Genomic DNA, 17,704 nt, shown 5'->3' with positions numbered 1-17,704 from the left:
AGCAGGTCCATCTGAATCTCTGTGCCCTGTTCCAGGAATTGCACCATGAGCCAGCATAGAAAACAAAGTATACTTTCTGGATTACCACTGAGTACCTATGTCTTCCTGATATCTAAGCAGTCAACATCTATTAGTCATCTATTGGGTATTTCCATGCTAGAAATGCATGCTAAAGAATACAGTCTAGAAAAATAAAATATATACACAAATAACATAAAAATGACTGTATTTATGCATAATCAATAACATATATTCAGTCACATCTCTACTATTTATGAAACTTTTCTCTTTCACACTCCAAGTAACTTATAGCTGAATTTTCCAATTCTTTTGACCACACTACATAGTAAGACTTTTTACCTCACAACCTAGAACCCAAATTTCACAAAACATGCAGACTTGCTAGGATCTGCTATTTTCTTCTGAAATAGACTTTAAGCTTGAATAGCATTTCCTACTCTTGTCTCTAATTTTTCTCTTAAATGCTAATAATGGCCTACTAAGTTTATTTCTTGACCCACTAGTTGATCACCATCCACATCTGAAAAACAAAAATGCTGCTTTAAGGCCTGGAGATGCAGCTCCCCATTGCTACTTCCTTTCTCCTTTCTCCAAAAACCCCCGCTCCTTGGAAACACATGTCTGCTCACCTTCCTCATTGGGACTATCTAACGACAACTCAGTCACTCCTACTCATTTACAGATGACTTTTTTTACTTGGCCAACTTCGTCTAATATACTAAGATGGAACAGGTGGTTCTAAATCAAAGATTTAGTATGGTACTACAATCACCCCAGAGTGTTGTCGTCATGCTAACTCAAACACACAAGAGAGAAAGAACTTTTTAAAACCTAAATCACCATTCTCTCCACCACAACTTCTGACAATTTTTGATGACATAAACATCCAAATAGAACATCTCGGTTTCCTGAGTTTCAACTACCACTTCCTCTTCCACTCTTTCTCAACTACCCACTCATGTAGTCTTGCTCTAGACTTTCTTCTTCCAGAATAATTTTTAAACATGGTGTAGAGCCAATCACCTAGCCAACCTCAGCCTAGATTAGTTGATCCTCAGCCAATCTGCAAATCCATAAGAATAAATGATTTTTTTATTAAGCCACTGAGCTTTGGCATAGTTTGTTCTGTGGCATTTTTGTGGCAATAGCTAACTAACACATTCATCATCTCTATACTAAGTATAAGTGGTTTAACATGGCTGAAGAAAATCACACAACCATTCTACCTGATATTTATGACTGCAAATCTCAAATGAGCTCCCAATATGGCCTGACAATTCGACTACACTTCACTAGTAAATTCATCTTCATCCTTTGCAAGACAATGATTTATCATCTTTAGTTCAAATCTCCAGCGTCCCTCTTCCTCATCTTCCTTTTGGCTGATTACTTGCCACAGCCTTTATAATTATATGCAAGCTGATAAAATACCTACCTTTCCACCATCGAAGCCACTAACTTGTATCTGACAACACAGTCTGCCTTCTCTCTGGTTAACAGAGGAGTTTTCCTGCTAGCATCTAAAGTAAACCCCTTCTTTTTGTTTTAGATGCCAACCTCTCTCACTTTTGCAATTATACCCTTTGTTTCTTTCTCCCCTTTATCACATCAACTTTCGCTTTTCTACTAGGTTATTCTAATTAACATTAAAAATGCTTTAAAATATTACCCATCAAAAAAAAAAAAAAACACCCTTAAACTCATCATCCCCTTCAGCCGGCACATTCTCTCCCCCTTCATAGCAAAAGGCACTGAAAGAACTTTTGGTACTCTCTGAGTCCACTTATTCTTAGTCCACTCCAAACCAGTTTTCATTCTCACCATCACCTCTAAATAGCTTTTCCCAAGGTCACTAATGACCAGTGTGACCATATAATTTATCATCCACACTGGAACATTTCTGAGTAAAATAAACCCTAATCAGACAAGACACCAGATTAACAGGCATAAAATAGGACTGTCTCAGGCAAACGAACATAACGACACCTACACTGATATGGCTCAATTCACTTTCTTGACCTATCAAGAACATCTGACACAGCCAAACACTATCTCCTTGAAGCACTTTCTTCTCTAGAACTAGCATTCTGTGACACCACATACACCTGCTTTTCCTCCTACATCACCAGTACTCCATCTCCCTCATTTGCTCATCTAAAATCTGGAATGCCCCAGATTATGTCTTAGGCTTGCTTGCTTTCTGTCTACACTACCTCTTAAAGTGACCTCATCCACTTCAATATGCCACCAATACACCAAATCTACCTCCCTAACTTGACCCCTTCCCATCACAGAACCAACCTATTCAGCATCTCCACTTGTAAGTCCAACTGGTAAAAGTTAACATAACCAAATAGAACCATTAATTCCCACCACCCTGAAAATATGTCCCCATCCCATGTCTTCACCATCTCAGACAACAGCACTATAATCCACCCAGTTGCTCAGACCAAAAACGCAGGAGCCATTCTTGATCATTCTCCTTCCTCCATCCCATCATGCAAATCCATTAGCAAATTCCATTGGCCCTACCTCCAAATATCTCCCAAATCTATTGTTCACCATCTCACGCCAACAACCCAGGCCCAAGCCACTAGTCTCTCACTTAGCCTACCCCAACAGGTATCTAAAGGGCCTCCAGCTTCTTCTACTGCCCCCACAGTCCATCCTCCACCTGGCAGATGGGAAAGGGGAACCAACTGTCTAAAGCATGAATTCCCTGCCCAAACTACAACTGGAACAAAATCAAACCTCCTTATCATAGTCTACAAACCCACTTTGTCTGGCCCTATTTACCTTTCTAATCTAATCTCATTTTTCTCCACTCTCTCATCATTTACTATGCTCAAATAATAATCATCCTTTTCTTTCTGGCCCATAAAACATGCCAAACTTATTCACATCTCAGGTCCTTTGCTCTTTCTGCTTGGAATGTTCTCTGCCTTTACTTTTACATCACTCCCTTCTCTTCATTCAAGTCTCTGTTCAAATGACTCCTCCCCAGAGAATAATGTAAAATTCACCTGTTTCTCTATCTACGAGTATATTATTTGTTTCGTCCCTACCCCTCCTCTACAATGTAAAGCCTTTCAAGACAGGGACATTATCTATCCTGCTTGACATTGTAACACCAATGGTTGGAACAGTGTCTGGCATAGAATAGATACCCCATAAATATTTAGTAAACTATTGATTGAAAGATGGAATTCATCAGGATCAATACTGGCAGTGAAAAAAAGAGGTAAGCTCAACAGTTTAGATATAGGGAAGGGAAAGGGCAAGCCATGTATAAAAAGCAGTAAAGTGGTTCTTCATCCATACCTGATCTGGCCTGATCCAGCTACAGGTCTTAAAAATCTTAGATCTTCAAGTGCAGTTCAATTTGGTCCTAAACTAATCCTGACCAACACCACAAAGCTTATTGGGCACCATATCAGTGTTTATAGTCTGGTGTTAATCTTGCTGCCCTAAACGTGATGTGCTCCCCCAAGTACCCTCATGCTTGCCAAGCCACAGCGTGACTCCTAATGCCCCACATAACAAGCCCCAGATCCTGGGTTTGCTGCCCAGTTTCCTACGGGAACGCAGACCCTCCACAATCTCAAACTTACTTGGTTGTGGTCATTACAATTGCCCAGCCCTTACCAAATCTCTTTCCAGACAAGCCAGAAACATAAGAGCTATAGGCTTGAGTGTTCACCCAGGGCAGCTTTTCCTGGATAAAGGCACCGCCATCAGCCCAAGAGTATATGCTACCACCACTACCAACACCATGAAAGTCCTGCTGCCAGGCTCTCTGCAGCACCTCATTCAGACCTGAATCTGTAACTTACCTCTAAACATTTCAGTTTGGACTGCATGCTACCCTCAGTTTTTTTTGTTGTTGTTATTTTGAGATGGAATCTCACTCTGCTGCCCAAGCTGGAATGCAGTGGTGCGATCTTGGTTTACTGCAACCTCCACCTCCCGGGTTCAAGCGATTCTCCTGCCTCAGCCTCACGAGTAGCTGGGACCACAAGTGTGCACCACCACACCTGGCTAACTTTTGTAATTTTAGTAGAGATGAGGTTTCACCATGTTGGGCAGGCTGGCCTTGAACTCCTGAGCTCAGGTGATCCGCCTCCCTTGGCATCCCTTACAGGCATGAGCCACTGTGCCCAGCCTACCCTCAGTTTTAAAATTATTTTTTGAAAATGTCAAAAAAATACACAAACACAAACAGAAAAAAATGCTTGTTGAGTGCTTGCTCCATCAGGTCAGTGCTCCTACACCTGGCCCTATTCATCTCTGGCTCAAGCTCCAATGCCAATCAGAGGTTAAGCAATTTAGGCAAGGTCACATGGCATTTAAACAGCAAAGCCAAGATCCAAACCCAGTCTAAGTACATACTCTATTCATTACGCTTTGTTCCCTGTTTTTTTTGTTTGTTTTTTTGTTTTTTTGTTTTGTAGCACCAGGACCGAGTACTTATCAGATATTCCATCAATGACTGTTTAACTGATAGGGTGTCTTAAATATTTTTAAGACAGATTTTTAAAACAAATCTCCACCTAATGGGAATTTCATTTCAATGTTTACCCACACAATATAGAAATACACAAAGCAAAAGCACTCTTCACCAAAATCCACTTTACCTACTCACCTGATGAACCAACTCTCTTCCATGCCCTCAGTAACCACACTCTACTGTGCTTGCACACGTCTGCTCCTCCAGCTGGGATGCATTTTACCAACTCATACATGTTGGATTTGCTCCCACATCTGTTTATGACACTTGCACTTATTGAAATTACACAATTTAAGTAAATGAATTCAATGAAATGTGAATGTAAAAAGAGCTCTTTCTATGAAAACTAAGTTGGCTGCTTTGGAGTGGCTTGATCAACGTGTTACTGGAAAAAAAATAAATGTTTTCAATCCAATTAGACATGGGAGGAATGAAAGAGAAACCGTATAATTCAAAGAAGATTTTGCATTGAGATTTCAAGTGTCTCAGTTCTTGCTGCACTTAAAAAAAAAAAAAGCCTGGAAATTATAGTTGGTGCATGATTATGGTGTGGTTTGTGCAAAAAAGGACATGTGGCTCTTGAAACAGCTTACCATACTCAGTTTTACAAACAAAGATTGGAATACAATTGTAAACCTACATGTTTGAGGTTAAAATATTTAGGGTACACATGTATTCTGTTTTGGTGATTTCCCCACTTTGGCTGGCTTTTTATTGATTAAGCCAACTTAAAGCTTTTTCAACTATGTCAACAGGCCTGGTACCACGTAAGCCCCTCCATGTGATGTCCTCCTTTTGGGAACATGCAGAGTAAAACACTATCTATACAGCATACTCCTAGCAGTTCTGGTTTGAAGCAAAACAACAACAACCTGCCCTATACCACCAATAAAATGGACAAACTATATTGAATTTTCTACTATACTGAGACTGTGTTAAATATTTAGTCTATTACCGATAATTGATTTTAGATGTCCCTTGAAAAACTCTCATTTAAATTTTGTTTCATTTCTAAAGAGATAGAAAGTGTCTGTCTCACATAATTCCAATTCATCCAACATATATTTCATGAACTTTTTAAAACCCATCCATTCAAAACTGTCAGATGTTTCTCAAATTCTTCTAGATGATAACAGTTCTAATACAGAAAGAATCTGTAGATGAGTACTCATAATATTAATTTAGGAATGAGAACATTTACTTTCATGGGCACTGTTTATTAACAGCATTACCTTTGTTTTTAACACTTACATCAAGTGAAAAACTCTTACCTACTTTTAGGAAGCCAAAACAAATATCCAAAGGCGGAGAAGTCAAACTCATGTAACAAAACTACAAATTTAGCAATGAAGTAAATGCTTTAAGAAGTTCAAGATCCTTTAGGATTTTCCAAAAGTGTTAATTAACACATCTAATGACATAGCATATATCTTGAATAATTTTTGGATCATGAAAAAAAATTTTCAGTTATAAAGACATTTACATTTTTGAATTTATAAACTCTCTTTGTAAGCAATACTAGTTAATGATGATTTAATAGTTGCTGTGTGACGTTGAGCAAATTATTTAACCTTCTTAAGCCTATTTCTTCAATCACATAGGGGTAACACCTATCTTATATGGAGGCAAAAACATCAAATGAGCTACATATAAAATGCTTAGCATATAACTAGAGATATACCCATGTGAAAATCCTTCATACACGCACATACACACACAGACTCACACACACTTACATATTTATATTTTTTATATCTAAAGCCAAGTATTCTCGGCCGGGAGTGGTAGCTCATGCCTATAATCCCAGCATTTGAGGTGGCCAAGGTTGGCTGACTGCTTGAGGTCAGGAGTTCAAGACCATCCTGGCCAACATGGTGAAACCCCATCTCTACTAAAAATACAAAAATTAGCCAGGCGTGATGGTGCATGTCTGTAGTCCCAGCTACTTGGAAGGCTGAGGTGGGAGAATTGCTTGAACCTGGGAAGCAGAGGTTGCAACGAGCCAAGATCACACCACTGACCACAGCCTGGGCAACAGAGCAAGACTCTGTCTCAATGAAATAAAAAAATTTAAAAATTCAAAAATAAAGCCAAGTATTCTTAACAGTGGAAGGTGGGGCAAGCAGCAAGGTACACGTATTCTCTGAAAGTGTATTGAAAATGTATGCAAAACTTTGTGTAGATAAGCTAATGTGCCCTTTCCTTAGAAAAGGGTTGACAGTTTTTCATCATATTCTCAAAGGTGTCCATAACCACCAAATGTCAAAGAGCATACTTTTTAATAGCCTTTGGCTGTATTTTCTCTATTTTCCAGATTTATGCAGTTCATAAAGTTTGCTTTGAAACTCTAGACACAAGTTAAATTTTAATTCACTCAACAGCACCAACAACAAAAAAGTTGAATTGCAAATGTAGTCATAGGTAAAATATTGGTTCTCCTTTTATCTCCCTTTAAAAAAAACTGTAAATTCATTTAGCTCAAATTATCCTCCAATTTTGCCATAAATAAAACCAAATATCCAAACTTAAAGCCAAAGTTTAAAAACCTAAACAAACAAAAAAACAACAGCAGCAACAAACACACAAAAAGCTAGGAAACCTGGAATGGCCAAGAATTAAAGCCCTATTGCTTGTATAAATCAGAAGGGACTATAATAACAATAGTCCCTTCTTTGGAGTTAATTTTTTAAATTACTCATTCCCTTATTCTGACTCCAAGTTAACAACCTTCACTTCAAATAGCTATTATATTGTTTAAAATTAGTGTAATAAGGAGACCATATGGTATCATGGAAGAGACTCTACACTAGTAATCTGGGAAACCAGGGTTATAGCCCTGTTCTGTCACCAACTGACTGCCAACAGATGGCTGGACCTCAGCATTCTATGGCACAATGATTCTACATCAAAACATGCAATCCCAAAGATACTTTCTAGCCCAATATTGTACTTTATTACTAAAACAGAAACTTACAAAAGGGAGGTCATCTGGTAAAAGATTTGAGTCTAGGTCCAGTGAGAAAAATATACCACCACCAAGAAACACTCGAATTACAGAAACTTCTGTTCCCACTGTCAGCACCTTCAGGGCATATAAATTCAGAGCACCGGCTTCCAGTTAGGGCCACTTAAAACTTCAGCTTAACATTAATAACACCAGACACCTTCTTCTCTAAGGTGGACAGCACTTTACAAGAAAGATTTAACAAAATATAGATTGACAAAAAATATACAGGAAATAGGAGTCTGGTGTATCTTTATATGGTACAGTCTTACTTTTTTCATTGAAAAACACATGTTATGGAAAAAGTAGCTACTTTTAATCTAATTTATTTCTCAACTGCCTTTTCCAAAACAAGTATTTTTCAATTGAAAATAAAGCTTTACAAACCAGGATAGCCCTATGCTGAAGAGATATCCCTCTCCCTCTTAAAAACAAAACTATACAAATGTTAAGCATTTAATAATAATACGCCTGCCAAATGTAACTCTTAGAATGTATTCCTGCATATTCTAAAAGCTAAGCAATATATACACAAGAGGCAAATTAGGATGGCAAGAGTTTTCTGAAAGGCTGTGATGACTAATATTTCATGACTGGAACATGATAGTTATTAAAAGAAACATGAGAGGCGTTCTCCTAATTCCTAATAGGCCCATGTCCCCACCACAAGAACTACTACAAACAACATTTAGGGCTGAATTCACACAGTTTAGTCTCTAAGGCCTAAATGATTTTTCTCAATTTTCTCCCATGTGGCCCATTATGTGAATCAAAGAAATCAGTAATTCATTTGTTGAAGGTCAAATATAAGGGCATAATGAGGCCCATGCACTAAAATGAATAAAAAGAATAAACAAAAAGAAACCAAGATAAACTCTTGTTGAAAACAATGCCCCAGAATCTAGCAAATAGTCTAAATGTACCTAAAAGACCAGAATGAGATGACATATGAGTACAGTGATCTCATGACATATACCAAACACTTTCTTCCATGTTAAAAAAAAAAAAAAGTTCATCTAGCATCTGATGCAAACATTTAGAAACAACCCCAATAGTGACCAAGGTTTTTCAAATGCCTTACCTCATAACTGGAACTTCTAAGCAAAAGCTAATGAGGCCATCTGGGAAAGATCACCAGGAGGCCTTACTACTGCCAATATTTCACATGGAACAATCAATAGCATGTCTTAACAAGTGCAAAGATTTCAGTCTCCGAATTCATTTTGTAGCATATTTCAGCTAGTTAGCAGGGATAAGGATTGAGCCAACAACTTCCTATTTGTGCAAGTAGAATTTAAAGATTATTTCTTAAGAATTTAGTCCTAGTTATTTTTGTTGTCCTCAAAACACAGTGTCCCTGTTAGAAGGAATATAAATAAACACACATTTTCAGATGGCAATTTGGCATTGCTATCAAAAAATTAATATACGCATGTACTCTTTGATTCACCAATTCCATTTTGAGGAATCCAGCTTATAAAATTTGGGGACGCAAATATAAAAATGTCCACTCATTGCACTGTTTTTATAAAGGTGAAAAATCATACATATATATATAGCTGATTAACATGAGTTAGACCCATATACACTAATGTGTAAAGACCCCTAAGACACTGTTCAATTCAAAAAGCAAGTTTCAGAACAAGTATAGTATTTCTTATGTAAAAAAATTGTGTGTATGTGTGTGTAAATAAACGCATGGAAAACGGTCTGAAGGGATTCACAGTAGATAACAGAAGCTACCCTCTAGGGAAGAAGAAGTGAATCAATGTATGTGGACTGGGGTAGGTTCGAAGAGAAGGGCAGTTTTCTAAAGAGGGATTTTCACCTTTTACTCCACATCCATCTGTATTATTTAAACATTTACGTAACACACATAAAACATTTGTTCTTTATAGAAAATAAGATGCAATATCAACTTTTAGCTAAACTCCAGAATTAAATAGGATGCTCAAATAGTAAAACAAAGAATAGGCTGGGTATACGGTGGTTCACACCTATAATCCCAGCACTTTGGGAGGCTGAAGAGGGTGGATCACTTGAGCCCAAGAGTTTGAGATCAGCCTGGGGAACAGTGAGACCTCTCTAAAAAAAAATAAGAAAATTGGCTGGGCACAGTGGCACACGCCTGTAGTCCCAGCTACTTGGGAGGCTGCAGCGGGAGGACTGCTTGAGCCTAGGAGGTCAAGGCTGCGTGATCCATGATCACACCACCGTACTCCAGCCTGAGAGACAGAACAAGATCGGGTGTCAAAAAAAAGACAGAAATAAAGAATATTGGCAGTCAAAAACATTCTTTGTAGACTATATCCTTCCAAGGAATAAAGAAAAATTGTGGGCAGCATCAATCAACAGTTATAAATGAATATGACAGTGTTTTCATGAAAGAACAAGCATCATTCAGAGAACTAAAGGATTTGTATCTCAGATCTTAAAGAATATAAAAGATACTAAACTCACAAACATTACTAAAAAGGTATAATCATTCCAAATATTTTTTAGAGATACAATTTTCACAATGAATCCTATTATTTTGGTACAAAATGTATACTGTGTGGGTATGCTTTTTTTATTAAAAAAAAAACTGTATGCATAAAAAGCTAGATGGTGTGAAGTGTTTACTCTTACCTGTACATTTTCTTCTGTAACCTGAATTTCTGCAGTGTAAACGTAATCAATTAGCATCCTCAGGGTCCAGCCATCTACCTCTTTTATTCTAACTCTCTTTGCTCGGCTCTCACTCATCTCACCTAAAACACAAAGGAATAAGAGTGATGTTACAGCAAGACACTGCTGTGGAAGTTCCAATGCCAATGTAGATTGATACATCTTCTTGCCACTCACTGTATTTAATAGGCAGCATAATCAGCCACTTTTTGCAGGCCAAAAACACTCCCCTTCCTCTTCCAAAAGCTTACCTGAGCAAATCATAAAACGTACTTTTGTTACCCACTTTGCACCTGAAAATCATATCACAACAATGAATGTGCCATACGTCCAGCTGCATGAACTATTCTTGTGGCTATAGGATCAGTAGCTGAGGCTGTCCCTGCTTTTGGGCATTTGTTGTCTTTATGGATTTCTAGTCATGACTAGAAGAGTAACGATGTTACTGCCTTTGGCTAATAGCCATGAACGACTGCTGAAAAGGACCCACCTGGCTAGCATTACTCCTTCAACAAACACACAAATGCCTGCAGGGGCATGCATAGCCTGCAGCAGACACAGAGGCTCCACCCTCAGTGAGAGGTCACAACGCTCATGCCAGAGACAACGAGAAAACAAATTACTTAAGATGCTTAGAGAATGCAAGGCATAACAGCGATCACAATAATAACAAAGGGTTAGTCAATAACAAAGCTTGTTACAGAGATCTTCTAGCTCAGATTCAGTTACTGTTTGTCATCTGCAGCAACTTCACGCTGAAGTCATTTCCATACCAGCTTTATTACTAAAACCAGGTATCCTTCTACAAAACTGCCTGCTAAAAAAAACAGTACAAGACTTTCTTCCTAATACCCACTTGTGGAAAAGAAATAGGGAAGGAGGAAAGAGAAGGGATGGTCCCTAAGCCAAGGAGACTTCGGGAGAGTAGGAGGCAAGTTTAAGCACCTAGGTGTGCCAACATAAGTGAACTATGACACATGGAGACACAAGCAATTGAATGGGGGTGGGGAGGGATTCAATTAAAAACTAAAAGGACAGTCCAAGAATAATGCTGAGGGCCATGGGCAAAAAGGTTTGGCTCTAGAATTCACTAAGTTTCAAAGATAAAAGAAGCATGAGAACGTGCCACTATTCATCACTTTCACTTTAACCCAGCATCTCTAAGTAAACCATAACATAGCCTCAAGATTTCTTGAAAGCTCACTTCTTTTTCTGATACAATGCACTGTCAGCGACCATAAACTATCAGAAAAGTCTATGGGAAATCATAATTACACAAAATTCCTTTGTAAACAAAACCCTGGGAGAAGAGAAATAACAATAGTGGTATACATTTAACTGCGTGCTTCCCTGGAGATTATCTCTGACAAGATCTCAGAAAGAAGCTGTTCACCTCACAGCTAAAATATCCCAAAAAACTACGCTGCTACTTCCCAGGAAGAAAAACATCTCTTTGTATGACAAGGGAGGTAGGAGAGTTAATGAGAAAGATGTACCTATACCTACATAGCAGGATGAAAGGGGACTGAGTTGTATGTCTGGTGCTACAGCAAATGTTTTTCCCTGTGAATAGTTGGGGTATAAACTGATAGTCTGTATAAACTGAAGCCTCTTTTGTGCCAAAAGTTAAGACATTCTGGTGATTCCCACTTGGACTTGAGACAAAGGCCATAACTGATTCATCTACAGGGCCCCAATAATACGCAAAGCCCTTCAGGGCCTGGGGCCACATGAGCACAAAGCCAAACAGCCAGTACTCAGTTAAACATAACTTACCTTAGGCAAAACCAAGTGGGACTTTAATTTACATGTATGACTGAAAAATAATTAGTTCTCTGCCAAACAGTTTTTAATATTATAGTTTTTAAGGTATTGCTATAAGATGCATTTTGCTAGTTCAAATATTTGTCATTTTTAAGATTATTTTTCTCCCCAGAAAACTGTATCTGCTTCCAATAAATTCTATTTCAATTATATACTGTTTTGAAAACATTTTAATATTTTTATATTAATTTACAAAAACAGTAAGAAAAACAAAAAATGTGCCCATGACTGTATTAATAGTTTAAAAATTCTAATTACTATGAATCAAAGCCCATACTAAAGAGTATTGTAAAAGTTATTTATATCTAATTCCAGTTGTTACATATTACCTTAGTTTTGCCCTTTGCTGTGTTTTCAGAGGAAATCTTTAAACAGTATGGCTTTGTGAGATTTATGATTGATAAGCATTTTAAAAACTATTAATGAGAGTCAGGTGTTGTGGCTCACTCCTGTAATCCCAGCTACTAGGGAGACTGAAGCAGGAGAATCACTTGAGCCCAGGAGTTCAAGACTAGCCTGGGCAACAAAGCAAGACTCTGTCCTATTTAAAACAGAAAAAAAACTAGGCTATCCAATGATACTGTACATAGTTTATCCTTACCATTTGTAACCTCCCATTGTCTCTATAGAGATTATGGTTTCTTGTTTATGTTTTGATCACATAACTCTGAGGTTATATCAGAACTCTGAAGCTACATTATGCTATCCATACAAACACCTATACTAAAAACCTGAGTGAGAGTCATCCTTGATTCTCTCCTCTTCCTTACCCACCAGTCCCACAGTTCACTAAAACTTGCAGGATTAACCTTGGATAGATCTCAAATAAATCTTCTCACCTTCTCACCATTGGGGATCCTATAATCTCTTGCTAACACCAATGCAGCCACCTCCTAATTATTTTCCTGCCTCCAGTACTGACTCCACAAACCTGAGAACAGAGTTCAAAAATCCTTTGGTTTCTCCCAGTCCAAGCACACATGTCCAGCTCCTGATTCATTATCTAGCCTTCTCTCTCTCCTCCCGCTTTTCTAAACTTGAAATACATTACTGAGAAGCTGTTTGTTGTTTTCTACAGACACCAAGCAATGTCTTACCCCTGATGCTCTTGTTGAACACTGTCCTCTCTGTCTCCCCACCCACTCATTTCTCAGGCTAATCTCCACTGGAACCTCTCTAGGTAGCCTTATCTGTTGGTGGCCCAAGACTGGATTAGGTACGGTTGGGTGCCTCATGCAAATCCACTCTGTCATCATCAACTCTTTACCTAGTTCTCCTCCTCTGAATTCTTAAGCTCACTGAGAACAGGGATGAAGCCTTTCTTATCTCTGTGTAACATGTCTGACATCTAGTAGATACCCAATAAATACTGGTTAGATAAGTAAATGACTAGATGAATAAAAAGTAAAGCAAGTGCCAATTTAAAATGTAGCATTTTGGCTGGGCGCAGGGGCTCACGCCTGTAATCCCAGCGCTTTGGGAGGCCAAGGCAGGCGGATCATGTGAGGTCAGGAGTCCAACACCAGCCTGCCCAACATGGCGAAACCCTATCTCTACTAAAAATACAAAAATTAGCCAGGCATGCTGGTACATGCCTGTAATCCCAGCTACATGAGGCTGAGGCAGGAGAATTGCATGACCCCAGGAGGTGGAGGTTACAGTGAGCTAAGACTGCACCACTGCACTCCAGCCTGGGTGACAGAGCAAGACTCTTATTTCACCAAATAAATAAATAAGTAAATAAATTAACTGAATAAATACATAAAATATAGCATTTTTACTTAACATAACTAATGGCACTTTAAAATTAGTCTTAAACATGGATATTCTAGCTATGTAGGATTTCAGTCAACAAACATTTATTGAACATCACTATACATTACAGAGTGAGCCAATCACTTTCACTAGCAAATACCACATCATCTCTACCTTTTTTTTTGAGACAGAGTCTCATTCTGTTGCCCAGGATGAAGTGCAATTGTGTAATCACAGCTCACTGCAGCCTTGAACTCATGGCCTCAAATGATTCTTCCGCCTTGGCCTCCCAAAGTACTGGGATTATAGGCATAAGCCACCGCACCCAGTCTCCTATCTACTTTTATTGAGAAAAAAAAGGAAGCCCTCCAAATCATGAATGTGTAAAAACACACATATGGCTAAAAAACATTTCCATCTCGCATGCCTATAGTCCCAGCTACTCAGGGGGCTGAGGCAGAAGAATCGCTTGAAACCAGAAGACGGAGGCTGCAGTGAGCTGAGATCATGTCACTGTACTCCAGCCTGGTGACAGAGCGAGACTTCATCTCAAAAAAAAAAAAAAACCATCTCAAGGATCTTTAATCAGGACTCCTGAAGCCCAACATAAACTGGTAACTTCACTTATCCATTGCAAAATGAATTTATCCAATGAATAAATGAAAAGTGAATAGGTTTAAAAAGACAAATGCTAAAATTCATTTTAAAAATTCCATGATTCTAATTTCAGTTATTTAGCACAGAAAATATCTGAAAAAAAAATAAAAGTGTAACGCAGAAACTCTGACTATGCTGAAACTGTAAGAAATAAATAACAAATTTATAGCTATGTTTAATAAATAAATTTTATTCCATTACTTTGCAAGTTCCACTTGTCATCTACTCTAATCACTACCACCTTTTTGTTCTTGGGTTACAAAGCAGTTACTGACAGACAGGCATTTTCAGTTTGGCAAGCTGACCTGTGTGGCCCACCAGCCACTCTCTATGATGGTCAGAGTATGTAACTTTCCAGTTCTACAGCAAATCTAAAGCCCACATGGTAACTGCATTGCCCTGCCAGTTTTGGTCTGGTTTGGGTAACTTCTGAGAAAGGTTTCTTAGCTCCTAAAAGAGAGAGTCCTCCTTCCTTGAGATGTTGGGTCCACTCTTGTAGGCATCTTTCATTTAGGAGGGGAAGAAACCTTAGGATATTTTTATCGAGGATAGAAGGGCAGAGAGACAGAAGAAGATTCTTGATGAAATTTTCAAGCTGTAGATCCAATCACGTCTGGTGCCCAGCCTGCTTTCTTAGTATTTAAACCAGTTTGAGTGGAGTTTGCTGTTACAGGCAGCCTAAAGCATTCCAACTTAACTTCTTTGTGCAACATTCTATTTAATTTTTTTCAGAGCCATCATCAATACCAGAAATTACCTTTTGTATGTTTACTTACTGTCTAACCTTTCTTCTTCTTCCTAACTAGAATCATGAGAACAGGAACTTATCTGTTTTATTCATCACTCTAGTCCCCAAAGCCTAGGACAATGCCTAGCACAGAAAATGCTCAATAAATATTCCTTGATGAATGAAAGCATGAATCTTAGACAAACATAACCATGTATATAGCTTTTTAAAATCTTACTTCTTAGTCACTCAAACAAGAATCTGTCTTTTCCTATTCTAATTTATTTTACTGAATCATGTTCAATATGACAAAAGAAATCAAAAAGCACACCAAAAAAAAAAGGCTAAAAATAAAAATTTAGTATTCAGTACTTCCCACCAGATTTCAGAAATGTTAGCCTATGGCACAAATAAATCTCAAAGTATGTGTTAAGCAAACAGCTTTCTAAATGCCACATTTGTAACCAAGAAGTAATCTAAAAACACAAGAACCCAATTTGGTATGTTCTTCCTTAAGTAATAGTTAAACAACTTGGCCTTGCTCTAAATAGGCCCATACTTCACAAAGTAGAACCCTGTGACTACATCACAGAATTACTTTTCACTTCCCTTCTCTACTCAAATACTTGGAACTATGACGAGTAACAGAATTATTTCTTAGGTGATATAATTTAAATGAAAACTCCACCTACAGTTTATGAGATTAAAAGTAAGACCCAACAAAGAACATCTGCATATTCCCCATTTCCTAATAGGTTAGTCACAGGAAAAAGAAAGAAGAGTAGGGAAACTCCCTGTCCCTGAGCAAGGGAATGTAAATATACATGATGTTTGGTGGAATGAAAGCATCCAATGATCTACTTGTTAACCTCACCATAATTTTTACCAAACAAAAAAAAAAAAAAAAAAAAAAGCTTAACAGGGCTTTGGACCATGAAAAACAAAGAAACAAATTACTCATACTCTGGCAAATTCTTAAATGAGTCTACATACACTAAATTACCTAGACCCAATCCCTGTGTCTTCTTTTTTTTTTCCTTTTTTGAGACAGGGTCACATTCTCACTCTGTTGCCCAGGTGGAGGGCAGTGGCATGATCTCAGCTCAGTGCAACCTCTGCTTCCTAGGCTCAAGCGATCCTCCTGCCTCAGCCTCCCCAGTAGCTGGGACTGACTATACAGGCACGTGTGACCATGCTCAGTAAATTTTTTTTAAAATCTTTTCAGAGATGAGATCTCCCTATTTCTACCAGGCTGGTTTAGAACTTACGGGCTCAAGCAATTCTGCCACCTTGGCCTCCCAAAGTGCTGCGATTACAGGCATGAGCCACTGCGCCCTGCCTTTATCTTTTTTTTTTTTTTTTTGAGACAGAGTCTTGCTCTGTCGCCCAGGCTGGAGTGCAGTGGTGCTATCTCGGCTCACTGCAAGTTCCACCTCATGGGTTCACACCATTCTCCTGCCTCAGCCTCCCAAGTAGCTGGGACTACAGGTGCCCGCCACCACGCCAGACTAATTTTTTTTTGTATTTTTAGTAGAGACGGGGTTTCACCGTGTTAGCCCCGATGGTCTCAATCTCCTGACCTTGTGATCCACCCGCCTCAGCTTCCCAAAGTGGCCTTTATCTTTTTTATCTAATTTCTGCCAAATTGTTGGCTAAACAGTAGATTCAAAAGTAGAAGAAAAAAAAACAGTACAAGATTGCTAGAAAGTCAAATAACATCTACTGCTGAAAAACCATAAAAGTTTAGCCTAAATAATAAGCACATAGAAAGATGCTTGACATCATTGGTCATTAGAAAAATGCAAATTAAAACTACAATACTATGCTACTTCAACACCCACTAGAAGGGCCATAATTTTTTAAAAAGCGGTAGCAAGTGTTGGCAAGGATGTGGAGAAACAGGAAGTTTCAAACATTGCTAGTAGGAATGTAAAATGGTACAGTAACTTTGGAAAAACAGCTTAGCAGAATTTTTTAAGTATAAATTTACCATGTGACCCGGCAATTACACTCCTAGATATCTACTCCCAAGAGAAATAAAAATATATGTCCACAAAACGAACTGCGCATGAATGTTCATAGCAGTATTATTCATAACAGCCAAAAATTGAAACAACACAAAAACATCCATCAACTGGTAAATGGAAAGTCAAAAGCGGTCTATCCACACAGAATGCTATTTAGCAATAAGAACAGCAAACCTTCCTTTGAAACATTTACAACACGGATGAACCTCAAAAACATTATGTGAGAACAAAAATGTTCTAAAATTGATTTATGGTGATGGCAGTACAACTCAGTAAAATTGCTAAAAATCAGTGAGTTGTGCACTTAATATAGGTAATTTTTTTTTTTCCTCACTCTGTCACCCAGGCTAGCATGCAATGGCACCATCTTGGTTCGCTGCAACCTCTGCCTCTCAGGCTCAAGTGATCCTTCCACCTCAGCCTCCTGAGTAGCTGGGACTATATAGGCTAGTGCCACCGCACTAAGCTAATTTTTTATATTTTGATAGAGATGGGTTTTCACCATGTTGCCCAGG

At 38.3% G+C, this 17,704-nt stretch overlaps 1 protein-coding gene across 4 annotated transcripts in view; it reads right to left on the bottom strand.

Annotated features, from left to right (window-relative positions):
• The window catches only part of KLHL2 (kelch like family member 2), a 114,893-nt gene that overhangs the window by 73,456 nt on the left and 23,733 nt on the right, over positions 1 to 17,704 (bottom strand). For 3 of the 4 annotated variants that reach the window (XR_008502071.2, XM_054485007.2, XM_054485008.2), the window contains one exon: positions 10,161 to 10,282. The exons of the other annotated variant lie outside the window; for it this stretch is intronic. Coding sequence is in view for 2 of the 3 variants with exons in the window: in XM_054485007.2 (XP_054340982.1) it covers positions 10,161 to 10,282 (122 nt within the window). In the remaining variant the exon portion in view is untranslated. The remainder of the gene's footprint in view (positions 1 to 10,160; positions 10,283 to 17,704) is intronic. 4 annotated transcript variants of the gene reach the window in all.

Source organism: Pongo pygmaeus, chromosome 3 (assembly GCF_028885625.2).
Source record: "Pongo pygmaeus isolate AG05252 chromosome 3, NHGRI_mPonPyg2-v2.0_pri, whole genome shotgun sequence".
Classification (NCBI taxonomy): Eukaryota; Metazoa; Chordata; class Mammalia; order Primates; family Hominidae; genus Pongo; species Pongo pygmaeus.
The sequence above is the reverse complement of the archived record's forward strand: the minus strand, read 5'-3'. Positions and strand labels throughout refer to the sequence as shown.